Here is a 13,859-nt window from a genome sequence, read left to right as displayed (position 1 = left end):
CTTGTGATTAAAAAAACTCAGCAAAAATATATAGCTAGGGCTGTCATTTAGGCTTAAAAACTTGTGAAACCAAGCTCATGTATTTAGACTCATGTACTGCTCTCCCAAAGCTGTGCCCCAAATGATCAATCATAATTATTCTTTCCCATTAGGCATATTTTAAAATTTAAATTGTAAATTTTTAAATTCAGAAATTTTACGTGTTTATAGGAGTAAAACTGCACTGCTGGTTTTGAGAGAAAAGTCTGTGACTGTCCAGCTCCTGTTCTTGCTAAAATCTTACAGCAGCTGATTTGCTGTGACTTTTTTTTTTTTAAACTCTAATGTTATGCAAGTGTCTTTAATTCTGACATTTTTGGAGTTGAAATTAACCTTGTTCCTTTTTCACAATATGCCAGGAACTCCATATTAATGTCAATAAAGCATGTCCCCTGTCTTTTGAATTCATGAAAACTTTCCAAAATGTTTTTTTAGTCTTTAATACACTTGGAATAACAGTAATAAGTACACTTAAAATAAACTATGAGGTTGTTCTCACTTATGTGATAATTTAGGATGTCATGTTTAGTAAGGGACACAGACAGGTGACTGGGTATTGTGAGGCCAAAGGTGGCTCAGTCTGCATTCATACCCCTGGCATCTCACAGCGGGGAGGCATGAGTCCTCCCTGAATGAGGAATCGACGCGTCCCCATGAAAAGAGTCAAGCAAATGTTGGCATCGATGGGCAGGAGCTGGGATGCTGACATGGACATCTGGGAACAAAGAACATGGGCCAAATCCACCCCAACCTTTAGTGCAGATCTGTTGGTAGGCAAGAAGGACTCTAGCAGAAGAAGGAGTTGAGTGCCTGGGGTCTCTGCTGGTACGGGGTGTGGGGGGGTGGGGGGTGTTGATTAGGGATAATAAAACACCGCTCAAATGTTTTCAACCCGTCCTTCAGAACTTCCATCAGCATTTCTAAGAGAAGGGGCTGCTTCTTAAACAAACTCAGAGAAAAAAAGCAGAGGCTGTTAAGGCTTGCCAGAATTTGAGAAAAGAGGACCACAGCATAAGAAAGAATGGGTCCTGGCAGGAAACAAAAGACACTGCAGGGGGATACTGAGGGAAGTTAAAGAAGGGACTATTTATAAATGTGTGGATAGAGTTAAGGAAACCAACAGGGGGTAGGAAAACACTTCTAAACCCTTGTTTAGAAGCAAGGGGCAATCCTAGGCCAAAGGAACAAGAGGAGGAAGTGGCTATCAGACCCCAAAGGGAACTGCAGGAGAGGGATGCCTGACAGGAGCTGCAGGCTTTCGTAGGAGGATGCAGCCATTACCATTACGGGGAGGGAAGTGGGGAGCAAATACCTGGCCTTGCTCTCTCTCCTCCCATGCCCTGATCCTCTGACGAATCAAGTGGGAGAGCAGAGAGTGAGAGAGTGCATTGATTCAGGCCATAAATGTTGGCTTCCTGGGAAGCAGGTTGAAGAAGGGTGGAGAGTGGATCTAAGGGGGCAAATGCATAAACTCCACCATAGCTGCCTTCTGACAAGCTCAGCCAGAATGCCTTAAGCAGTAACGTTGGCTCTGAGAGCCATCAGGCACGCTGTAGCATTGCAATGACTGACTCCCCTGTGATGAACTGGGATGGGAAACCTGTGGGAAGGTATATGCTGCTTTATACAATATCTATGACATTTGAGAGAGGTGGGAGCAATGGTAATCATCAGGCCTGTAGGTCAGTTGGTTAGGTGCAATCGAAGCACTCAGGGTGTGGCCTGAGAGCTGCATTTGAAGAGACTCCCTTCTCCTGCAGCTGGAGGGCAGCTGTGCTGCACACCAGGCCTCACACCTACGTGGGAGAACAGCTGAATTATTAAAAAGCTGAATCCACCACCCTAGCAGTCTCCTATACTTAGGGCAAGGTCCTCATAGGGAAGGAGTGGGACACAGAGACCCGGAGTGGGGACAATTAATGGATGACAATTAGTTTGGACAATTAATTTGAGGTTCCCTTGCAGAAGGGCCCCGCTCATCCTTGCTAGAGGAGATCAGCCTCCCCTTGCCTGGAGACCAGGCTGAGGCCCCACCCAAGGAGGATGCTCTAAGTGATGATACTTGCCTTCCTCAAACTCTCGCACAACCCCTCCTTGGTTCTAACGGGATAATGAGGGTCTAGTCTCAGGACGACCCGGCTGGGGAGGGACCTTCCCTGTGTTGGCTCTAGTCCCAATGTGCTGTTAGGATGACTCTTTAAAGCTTGGGGGAAAACATTAATGAAGAGAAGATGCCAGAACTATCCTGGCATTGTATTTGAGGGCAAAAGGCTCAGAGAGGTGGGCCTGCTAGAATGAATTCATCACACAAGACCAGAGAGCCCACCAGCTGGCTGTGTTCACCTGGAGGATTCAGCGGACACCCCTTCCACTAAAGCACAAGGAATAAAGCACTGGGGAGGGGCACCTGTGTCACATAGAAGCTCGATAGTGGCTGTCCTTTGCAGGCTGGGGTTGATGGCTGGAGAACCTGTCATGGTACTGGGCTTCCTGGTGTCACTGAAGGAGGGAGGGGTCCAGAATAGCAGAGACCAGGAGGTGACAGATGCCTCCTTAGAGGCAAGGTGAACACAAATGCTGTACCAGGCAGTGAAGCCCCAGTCAAAACCAGAGGACTCTGATCGTAGGATCTGTGGTGCTGGCTAATGGCCTGAGGTAATCAAAAAAAGTCTACAATGAATGTGTATTATAACCAGGAAAGTTGTTAATTAAAAAGAGGAAAATATCTGTCAGTATTAAACTTGAATCTTCCTCAAATTTCTCTCTTCCCTCTTCCTTTCTCCCTCTCTCCCACTCTCTCTCCCTCTCTCCATCACTTCCACAAATACTTATTAACTGTAATTTTGTGCAAGGCGCTGTGTTTGGGAAATAAAGATAAAAATATTGCCACCATTGGGGCTGGCCCCGTGGCCGAGTGGTTAAGTTCGCGCGCTCCGCTGCAGGCGGCCCAGTGTTTCGTTAGTTCGAATCCTGGGCGCGGACATGGCACTGCTCATCAGACCACGCTGAGGCAGCGTCCCACATGCCACAACTAGAAGAACCCACAACGAAGAATACACAACTATATACCGGGGGGCTTTGGGGAGAAAAAGGAAAAAATAAAATCTTTAAAAAAAAAAAATATTGCCACCATTTATGGGTTTCTCACTATAAGCAGGACCCTTTATATCAATTGTCTGTAATTCTGTGTCAACCATGCTCATAGGCACTGTGATTGCCCTTTTACCATTACCATTTTACAGATGATGAAACGGAAGGTCAAGCAACTTGCCCAAGAGCAGACAGCAGATACACAGGAGATGTGTCAGGTTTCTCTGACCCAGAACCAAATGCTTTCCATTGGCGCTCGATGTCCTTTTGGAGCGCTCCTTCCAAGTCATTCCTGCTTGGAGAAGTCTTCAAATTTCTTGATGTCAGACTCTCTCACCATTCATTAGCATGTTTGTGGTCCCTTCAGGAGGTGGCTCAATGCAAACTTGGGTTCTTTTATGGAGGATGCAATTTTTCTCTAGTTTCCTGTATAAGCTCTAGGAAGATAATGCTTTGATGTAGCTCAAATCAAAGCGTACAACGGGAGACAGAAGGAGAAAAGGAGTGGAGCCTCCAAGGGCAATTCAGAGAGACTGCTGCCGAGATGCAGGTTGTATTCTGTCAACTTGCCTTCCAGGCAATGTGAACACTGGGTCAGGGGAACGATGGCAGATGGTCCAGTGCCTTTTAGGAGAGCTCTAGATAAAAATGACTCTCAGCAACTCCTTACTCTTGGAAATATGTTTATTTTGCAATTAACGAAAGGTAAGGAGAAAGGTAATTCCCTGGCTTTTTTTTTTTTTTTCTCCCCATGGGAGCATTTTTGAATGAAGAGTATAAATTCTCACAGTTCATGCTAGTTCTGGGTATATTACTCCATTGATGGAAATGGTAATTCATGCTTCCCTTCCTCCAGCTATAGGAAACAAATGAGCCAGCAGAAAACTACCAAATTCTGCTGCAATGGCCCTATTAGCTCTTCAGATTAATTAGGTTTTTAATGTAATAAAAAAGCATTTCTGAAATAATAAATGAATATATATCTAATTGAAAATAACGTAGCATTGACAAAACAAGTGTTATTTCATAAAGACTTCCAAGAAGACTGCTTGTCTTCCTCATTCAGGAGACGTTTTCTTAAAAATAATGTGCATCCTGTCTTTTTTGGTTTTCTTTGAAACACTAAAGCAAATTATTAAGAAGTAACTTTTAAATCATTCTTTAGCAAATTTGGCAAATTTTATTTTATGTGGGAAATTTCTACTAGTGAAACAGTTTACTGGATTAGAAGAACTTTGGTCCTTATTTGCAAAATGAATCTTCTGGTAGTTCTTTTACAATCTCCCTTTGTTTTAATGAATGGCATTGTTTGGAATTGTGTATGGGGAGATCTGGAAGGCTTAGTGGCTGGTTGTTGTGATGCTGGGGAATCTGAAGCGGGTGCTAAAGACCTCTGAGAAGGTGATGTCTAAGCACAGGAAAGAGAAATAGGGAAAGGATCAGAAGGAGGAGCAGGTGCAGGCGCTGTAATTGGCAGCGTAAGGCAGAGGCTCGTCTCCAATGTGAAGCACTTTAGGGGGATTATTCTCTTCTCTCTTGCAGGTCCTCATTATCAGGAGTAAAGTAAACACTTCCTAAGCTCTTCGGCTTTATATTTGAGTCTACGTTCCTCTGGCTGTGCACTTTCTTTAGCATATTGAATAACTGAGTTAATAAAAAAGGCTTCCTGATACACAGGATCAAGTATATGCTTTGACCTTGATTGTGGGCCGTTGGGGCTTCTGGAAAGTCATCCAAACCTCCATTACAACCACTCTTCCACAAGAAAACAAACATACAAATAAACAAACGGTGTTGCCCTAGAGAGAAAAAACAGTTTGCTTTAACAAAGTATATCAATGTTACCAAGATGAGAATGGAAATTGTCTTTTGGTGATGTTGAAGATAGGATTACCAGCAAGGAATAAATGCAACTGTCCCCCAGTCGCAAATAATATTATACAACTTCAAATCATTTGAAAGAGCATTTATTCACTTAAACTATAAACATACACAATAAACGATACCGATGAACCATTAACAGTCATTATCTCGAGGAAGCATCCATACAGAATTATGCACTTAAACTAGAAACTTAATCCTGTTAGTTTGCAAGTTCTTTCTACAGGAAATGCATGAAGAGATCAGGCTTTCTTGGCCTCGCTGGGCTGCTCATGCAGAGATTCCTAAGATGTCAACGACGTGGAGAGGCGCACCATCAATGGAGGGTGATCTAAGCTTCCAGGCTGTTCTGAATCTCCATCTTCCATTTCCCTCTTGGAATCTCCATCTCAAAATGAAAATATTTTGGGGGACCCATTTTACTGAGTGGAAATAAGACAGCTAGAATTTTAAAATATATTGGAAATGTTTTTAAGAGGAAGATTTTGTTCAGCTTTTGGCTCCTGCTTGAGTGAGCTCAGGAAGTTAATGCTGAAACATCTCCCCATTGAAATATAAATACCAGTTAATGAGAAACAAAGTCCAATGGAAATTGGCTGCAAATTTCAGCATTGAAAAATCTGAGCCAACTTCAGGACAAAACCAGAAGGAATTAACGTACCCTAAGTTCACTCATGCCAATCTCTACTGCGTAGCTGCAGACGGTGGAGGAAAAGAAGAAAGTGAACTCTGATCAGGGGGTTTCTCTTCTTCGGCCCTTGATTATTTCAATGTGCTTAATTGAGTAGAAACATTTTTTATTCAAATGAAGAGAGGCTTTCAGACGTCTTAGATGGGGTTTTATTTCACTGTTGCAGTAAAGGGATTGGGAGCCAAACATTCAAAAATGACAAGTAATGGATCCTTGAAGAGAAATTGATTATTGATGCCAGTTTTCTTGCCCTATTAGTTTCCTAGGAAGAAGATAAAATAGGCTTTACTTGGTGGGCTGGGGAAGGAAGTGAAGGGTGTGTGTGCGCCGTGCTGTGGCCGGCTGCAGGAGGATGCGGAGTCCCTGGTGTGAGAAGCACTTTTTGGCAGCTTGCACCAGTGAGCAAGAAATTAGGATGTATTTGCAATCATGACAGTGATCTTTGGTAAGACTCTGTTTTTGGATTTGACTACGCCCTTCCAAGAATGCCGGCTGCTTTGGGTGGCCAAGCTGTTCCCAGATGTAAAAGCTGTCCCAGTTTAAATGCTTTCCACTCGAAGGGTGTCTTGGGACACAAGTGGGTTTCTGCAGCCTAGAGCCTGAAGGAGGACATCTGACTGAAGGTACCGAAGTCAGAACTCCGTCAGCAGAGGAGAGAGAGGCCTACTGCAGGAGAGAAGGTGGTCCTTCACGGAGGAGGTGGGTCCTTAGGGGCAACATGTGCACAATGACACCAGGTCCCTTTTCTGGGATCAGATCACTGACATCCTAGCCAGAAAATTAGTAGGCCACTTGCAGGTACAAAGAAAGTGCTAATCCTTGTGCTCTTTATGTGTTTGAAGGTAGGTATGATTTACCTTCAGGATTTCCTCTGCAACAATGGGATTTGAGTAAGATAAGAGGCCTCAGTGTGTGTGTGTGTGTACAATTTTTAAAGGGCTCTTGTACACAAGGTGGGCTGTGGGAGGGGAGAATAAAGCTTGGTCCCCTGTGATGTTTAGTAAAAACATGTTGAATAAGTGAATACAATTCTGGTCTGTGCTTAGGGCAATAAAAATATAAATGTGTGGAATGTCCCGTTCAGAGGACAAATTGTTCGTAGTCAATCCTTATTCTGGCATCCAGGGCAGTGTGTCTTATGCAATGAAGACAGAAGCTTCACCAAAAGTTTTGGGCCTCAGAAATTTGTTTTATCTTCGTTTTATAAGTTTATAACTTCATGTGATATGAATCTTTCTTATGTCTTCATGGAAAATGATTTTGGAGGCCATTTTTTCTCTCCCTTATAAACATCAGAAAGACTTTCAGAACAGAAATATTTTCGATTTAGCAGACCTTCCAAACCAGACGCTGGCTTTCTGCTTTCGACTCCCAAATATGCTTTTTCCTTTCCTGCAGCTGGGCAGCGCATGGCAAGAAAAAGAAAGGACTTCTGGAAGCCCTTTTATTCATTCAGTAAATGTGAACAACACAAGTATTAGCCTAAAGAATACCCAGAAGGTAGCAGCACAGAGACAGGTGGAGCTAAAGACTGATGATAAACTTGGTTGTCTCCTGGACCAGTATTCTCAAATTTTATGTGCACACAAATCATCTGGGGGTCTTATTAAAACACAGATTCGAATCCAGTGGGTCTGGACTGGGCCTGAGATTCCGCAGTCTTAACTAGCTCCCAGTAATGCCCTGGTTGGTCCCCGGACCACATTTTGAGTAGCAAGGGCTAGACAATTTCCCATTCTAACAGAGGCCTGGGGAAGGCAGTTTTCTTGAGTGGCTGATGGAGACACCCTCAGATAACCCAGAAATGAGAATAGAAAAAAAAGATTATTTAATGACTTAAATGTCAGAACATGGTACAAACTAAACTGCGAGGGTAAAGAGTACATGAAACAATATTCCATTATTACGAGAAGTGTACGTGGAAGAGCCAGTACGTAAGAAGCAGGTTGTGAGAAGGCCACCCCGTGAGCAGGTCAGCTGTGCTTCCCTTGCCTATTATTTCCTCCGCAGAGATCACACAGGGAGGCAGGCGGGCTGTTTCAGGTGGGACACAGTTCTCCTGAGATGTACTTAAACAGCAATCACTGCTTACCCAGAGCAAAAACAAGTTTAAGCCAGATGATGAGAAGAATGTGCAATGCATTAACCTTCCTGCCCGCAGCTCCTCTACGAGAAAAACATCCAGTTGCTTAAAAAAGAAATTGATTTAAAAAAGTGGCAGGTGGTGGTAATTTTAGGTGCGTATTTGCAAAGCTGCCCCAAACATACTGCCCTGCCATGAAAGAGTTTCTATTTTTTCTCCAAAGAATTAACATAAACTGAATAAGACTGATTTGTGCAGGGTCACTGGGAGGGTAAGTGTGCTACTATGGCTTCTGGGCGAAACTCAGTCCTGGGCCTTGGGGACCCTCTCCTCAGATTGCCCCAGACAACATATCACCTAAAACACTGATCAGATCCTGTTCATCAAAGATAATTGAATATACTGGGAGACTTGGAGGACACGGCTGAAAATACAATAAAATCACTCCAGCTATAGTGTCACGAAGTTTCTGAGTCACCAAAGAACTCAGCACAAAATTAAATTACCAGGGTAGAAAATGTTTATACACACACGCACAAAACGACTCTAGATTTTGACATAATATCCCCCAAGGAGAAAAAAAATAGATCATGACCAAGATTAATCTTGAAGCTCTTACTCTAATTTCCTGTAGTGGAAGTCAAAAGCCAAGAACTGTGGCTGACCTTGCATCCCACGGATTCACAGATGGGCCAGACCTTTCCTGACTTATTCCTGCCCCAACCCAGAGAGATCTCCAAAGAGGAGGGCCGGAAGGGCTTCCGTGTAGGGATTGGAGCCTTAATTTCCTTCCTGGTCTTTGTGGACCATATGAGCATCATGAATATCTCATATGTTTGTACTCTATATGTGTGGTGCATTTTATCGCAATCTTTCTATTTAGAGATTTTTCCACTGAGGAGGAATAAATATCATTCATACAAGTAACCGTCTTTCCAGATATCTCAAAGTCATCCTTTTCAGGTTTAAGTTCATGCTCAAGGAAACTTTCAAAATAATTTATTCACTCATATTTCTTGGTAAGTTTCCTTTAACAGCCTGCTTTATATTGGCAGAGAAGGTGCAGGTTTTTAAAGACCCAAACAGGATTGTCCAGCATTTCATCCGTTTTCAATAAATTGTGAGGTGGAATTATCTAGGATTATCACACAATAAGCCCTGGGGGCTGACTCTGCTTAGATACCCAGAAACATGGAATGTTCTTCACGTGAATGGTCCTCCTTTCCTCCCTATTTCTCTGGAGACTCGACATAAATTGGCAATTCTCTGGGAGAATTGTCCACTATGTGTATTTGCCTTGTATTTGGTTTTAGTTTTCTCTCCGTTCTCTAAATGTTCCTTTTTCAAAGTTCCTAACTTCTTTGTAAGAAACTTGGTTTCCCTCACCACCTCTTTTCCTTTCTGTCCCTAATGGCCCTTGAAGTGAAAATATTTTGTTGAGTTTCCTTATTTGTCCTTGGGCAGCCCACTCAATGACTCTTAAGAGAATAGCTGGTGACCTGTGGTTCTCTCGGTTGAAGAGAATGCACATTTTGCATTCTGGCATCTAAACATAGGGGTAGATTTAAAAACGAAGACAGAAATGGTTAGACAACCATCTCCAGCATGGTGTCAAACATCCCTTTAAAACAAAACCTCAATTTCTAATCTTCCATCACCTTGGTCTCATGGATGAGTTTGCCTTTATGAATGCAATGCTGCACTTTTAAAGGCTCACCTCAAGTCAAATATTTCTTCTTGAAGACTCTACTTTTTGAGGTTATTGCTCACAGGACCTAATGCTCTAAATAATGACATTTTTGTTGGCTTCGAATTCCCGGTTTAACGTTGTTTTCTCCTAAAATTGTGAGCGTGGTTGTGATTGCTCCTTTGCTACCATTGAAATATTCTTTCCTTATTGGTGGTCCCATGGAAATCGTGTCCGGTTACAGCCACTTCATCTGGCACTTCTCTTATGGGCCAGAAGTCTTCTAAATGGTTCTTTGCATATCATGGTCAGGTATATTTTTATTGAAGTCCCAGGACCAAATCTCCCTTCCTGTCATATGTGTGTGACTTGCTTTTTGATTTGCCTGTTTAGTGCTTCCTGGTTTATGGTTATTGTAGTTATTGCGTTCAGTAATTATTCTTTGAGTATAACTTTTCTTGGCAGCAATCAGCCCAGATTTCTTACTGCCCACGTGGCTTTGACTTGTATCTTAGTCCTTTTGTGTTTCCAAAATAGCCCAAGGAGTCTATTAATTTCTACCAATCAATCAACCATCTGATTGAAAAAAAAAACCTGCCATACTAGCTAGTTGATGGAGACATTAGACTGAGATCACATTAGTGTATACTGTGCAATTAGATTTGGATTATATTACATTGTATACTGGGGATTCCAGCATATTAGTATCAAATTCTTGTCTCTAGGTTATTACTAGTTTGATGGATTGTCTTATTTATGGTTGCCTAAATCATGAGTTTGGAATGTGTCTAGGATCTGTAGGATAATCAGATGCAATTCCAATAATACACTTACGAAACTCCAACTTAATATGTGTGATAATAAATAGATTACAGTATAGAGTTGAAGGGCGCTGGGTGGGAAGCAGAAAAGCTGAGATCTGTTCCAGCTCCACCACATCTCTTCTAACTCATCCGGGCTTGAGTTTTCTTGTCTGTAGAATGAGGGGACGGGACTATAGTTTCTGAGGCCTTTTTTAGCTCTGACAAGTTAAGACTCTACCCTCGAATGGAGATGGACTGCCCCTTCTTGACTTTGCAAGATAATATAGACCATTAAAGGATCCTTCTTCAGATTTCGATGTCTCTTCTTATCTTGGTTTCAGAATACAGTTTTATTCAGTCTTATGGCAGAAAACACTTTTTAGTGAAATGAACTACATCTTGTCATGAAACAAGGAATAAATGATTAATTGGGAGGAATGAGATTAACTTATTTAGGTTGCTCTGTTCTTCATTATTTTATTCAATAATTAGCTCCCGAGACCTCTAGGAGCCTGTGTTCCCCCCACACTAACAGTCTCTCTCCAGGTTCTGGTTCCAGGCGAGAGCATGATCTTCCCACTGTGAACAAGTTAATCCCTGTGGCCCATTAGGGAGGCGATGGCCTGGGGAACCATTTGCCTGTTGAGAGCACACATCTGGAAAATTCTCCTTGGTGGAGCAAACACACTGCTCTCAATTTTTCATCCACATCACTGAGAAGGAAGGAGCGGCCCTTTAGCAAGAGGTAACTATGCGACAATGTAACAAAACTGGTTAACACACTTCATTTATTATGGGGCTAAATGTTCACTATTGTTTGTAAAGGATGAATTCATAACCTCTGCAGAATTATAGTTGATACACGATTGATTTCTATTTACAAAGGCAGAAAGTCCTTGTTTTCTCTAAATGTCAAGCTTTGACTTACAAAACTCTCGTTCTCTTTTAGGGTGTATGTGTGTCTGTGTGTGTTTAAAAAAATGTTTAGCAACTAGATGAGGGAGAAGAGAAACAGAACTTGAAATGTAGAAGAAGGGAAAACACATTTCAGAAATCTAAACAAACAAACAAAACCCAACAAACTGAAGGGTTGTCATGGGAGGTCTTAACAGAAAAGACCCACACCATACACTTTTTAAATGTGCTTCCTCCAGGAGCAGAAGAGACTAGAAAGATTGGATTTTTCCAAGAGAAGGAATACGACTCTGGAAATTCTTAAACTAAAATTGGTGTAATTTCATGCTGCAAAGAGGCACTTGGCTTATGCAATTGAAATAAAAAATAAAGTGCCTATCTGGGTGTTTCCAGGGTAATTCTAAGCAAATATGACTAATTTGAAGCCTTTATAGTCTCTAATTAAAAGCTAGGAAGTAACCCACTCTGTGATACAAGAATCCCTGGATATTTGACAGAGTCATAAAGAAAGGGCACATAATTCCTTACCTGGGGCTTTTATCATCCCAAGGCCAAAGTCCCTGTTCTATGGAGCACATCATTTTGGAAGGAGGGAATAAACAGATGCAGAGCTTGATACTCATGCATCCAGCCCCTACATACACATTTGGGACAATGAGATAGGAAATAGGGAGAAACAATATTTTAGTACCAGCTGTACTTGGAAAACGTCATTTAAATAGAATGAGAGCTCACGTGGGGCAAGCTGAGCAGCTCTTTCACTGGAAGAAAGTGGAAAAAATGGGCACTTTTGCTTAACCTTTGAGAACTTTAAAATACTTTTTTGTGTTCCAAGGCCAGATCCTTCTTTTAGATGAGGTTATTACTGGGCATGGGAGAAAGTGTGAAATCAAAGGAGGGAAGGGACATACAATGGGGAAGGGAGGGCTGAATAAAGAATATTTTAAAAAATAGATCTGCCATATTCTCCTCCCAACCAATTTGATCGAAGAGCAGAAATACACTTTCTTAAATACAGTTCATTTGTAATTTGCCGAGACAATATAATAGGGAAAAAATAAGGCTACCTATCATCGTAAGCATTTTCAGGGTGAATCTTTGGCAAAAAATGTAGACCTGCAACGATTCAGTTGATGTTTTCTTTCAAACAGGTTCCAAAATCATGGCTCTGTAAATTTCTGAAATTTTTAACATTTTCTTGTAATTAGGCATTCAGAGGTACCTGTTGCTTCTAATAGCTTTGGTAGAAACATGCTGAAAATAGAAATGCATATAAAACCCTTTGTCTTTAGGCTAATTTGGTATGGATTTGTAAGGCCTGAGTAGAGTGGTAAATTAGTAAATTTCTTAACATAATACAAATGAATGTAAGACACATAAGTGGAACAGCAGATTCAGAAAAAAGGGTTAGTACGTATTGTAGTCTCATGTTTTGTAAAAGACATCAAGTAAGGCCACCAATACAGGAACTGAGTGCCTCTTTTGGTTTTCCTGCGATGGTTTCTTATTAGCTTCACGTTCACAGGAGAAGGGGATGTAAAATGCAAGATGGCCTTTGACCTTGTTTCCAACACGGTCAGCAGCGGTGCTGGCCGAAATCTGGGCTCAGCCTCTCATAGAGTGCGCGACATGGATTGTTCCGGCTGGCAGGGAGGACGTGGCAGTTGGCTGACTGGGGTGCTATGCTTCAGGGGCTCCCAGGGCGGAGGAGCAAGCCTCGGAGTGAAGGGACTTCCTCTCTGGTCATTCCCCCCTTTTTGGCGTGAGCTCGGTCAGTCGCAGAGGTTGGCTGCCATTCTCACCCACAGATGGGGTGGAGGCGGGTCTCAAGCCACCTCAGATAATCGAACAGCAGCTGTGACACTCGGAGCAGTGTTTCTTCTTTTTCTTGGGGTGGAAAATGGTGAGGATCGCTTCATCAAAAACCGCTTTGAGACCTTTCTGAGTCAGGGCCGAGCATTCCAGGTAGCACTGTGCTCCAATCTTAAACACAAAAGAAGGAAAGGCGTGAGAGGGAAAAAAGAGATAAAAGCTCAGTGGTGTCAGGCCTCCGCCCAGCCCCGTGCTATGCTACAGCTGGCTGCCGCTGAATGTTTGTTCCTTTGGCATTTCAATTTGCATCTGCTCTTCTGAATTTTTGTATTTTTATATTTTTTACTTTCTGATATCAACAATAAAGGGTTGCGGATCTCTTTTCATAAGCAATAAATTATGAAAGTGATCCACAATCATTTATTCCTAACATAAGAATATAAAAATATAAAAATTAAGAGAGGATTCAAAACCAGCGATTTGGTTTAAATATATTTTGTGAACAACAGGGCTACGTGATGTTGTTTTTAGTACCCTCTCAATTGTACGCAGAATGTGTAAATCCTGTACAAGTGACAAGTATCTCTTTCTGTATGTAGCATGGCAAAGTGTCAGCGTGGGTGATAAGGCACAAGAAAGAGAGTGGGTGACATGGTGGTGTAAGTCATTCTTGATTGAAATGCACTTCTCATAAGGTATCTCTCAACAAGGGAATCCCTGATTAGTATTATTTTCCAGTTTTAACATACTTTACAAGCCACATTTTAAAGCAGTTTAAAAAAACCCAAAGCATATAAAAATAAAAATCATAAAAAGCATTTCCTGACAGAGAGACCCTACTTGTCAGTATACAGTGTA

At 42.0% G+C, this 13,859-nt stretch overlaps 1 protein-coding gene across 1 annotated transcript in view; it reads right to left on the bottom strand.

Annotated features, from left to right (window-relative positions):
- Window positions 1–11,045: 11,045 nt before the first annotated feature.
- RHOJ (ras homolog family member J) overlaps window positions 11,046–13,859 on the bottom strand; it is an 83,560-nt gene continuing 80,746 nt past the window's right edge. Inside the window, exon 5 of the mRNA XM_008522407.2 lies at window positions 11,046–13,172. Within this exon, the coding sequence (XP_008520629.1) occupies window positions 13,026–13,172 (147 nt within the window). The 3' untranslated portion in view covers window positions 11,046–13,025. The remainder of the gene's footprint in view (window positions 13,173–13,859) is intronic.

This window comes from Equus przewalskii, chromosome 25, assembly GCF_037783145.1.
Source record: "Equus przewalskii isolate Varuska chromosome 25, EquPr2, whole genome shotgun sequence".
Taxonomy (NCBI): domain Eukaryota; kingdom Metazoa; phylum Chordata; class Mammalia; order Perissodactyla; family Equidae; genus Equus; species Equus przewalskii.
Note: the sequence above shows the minus strand (reverse complement) of the source record. Positions and strands in the feature narration are given on the sequence as shown.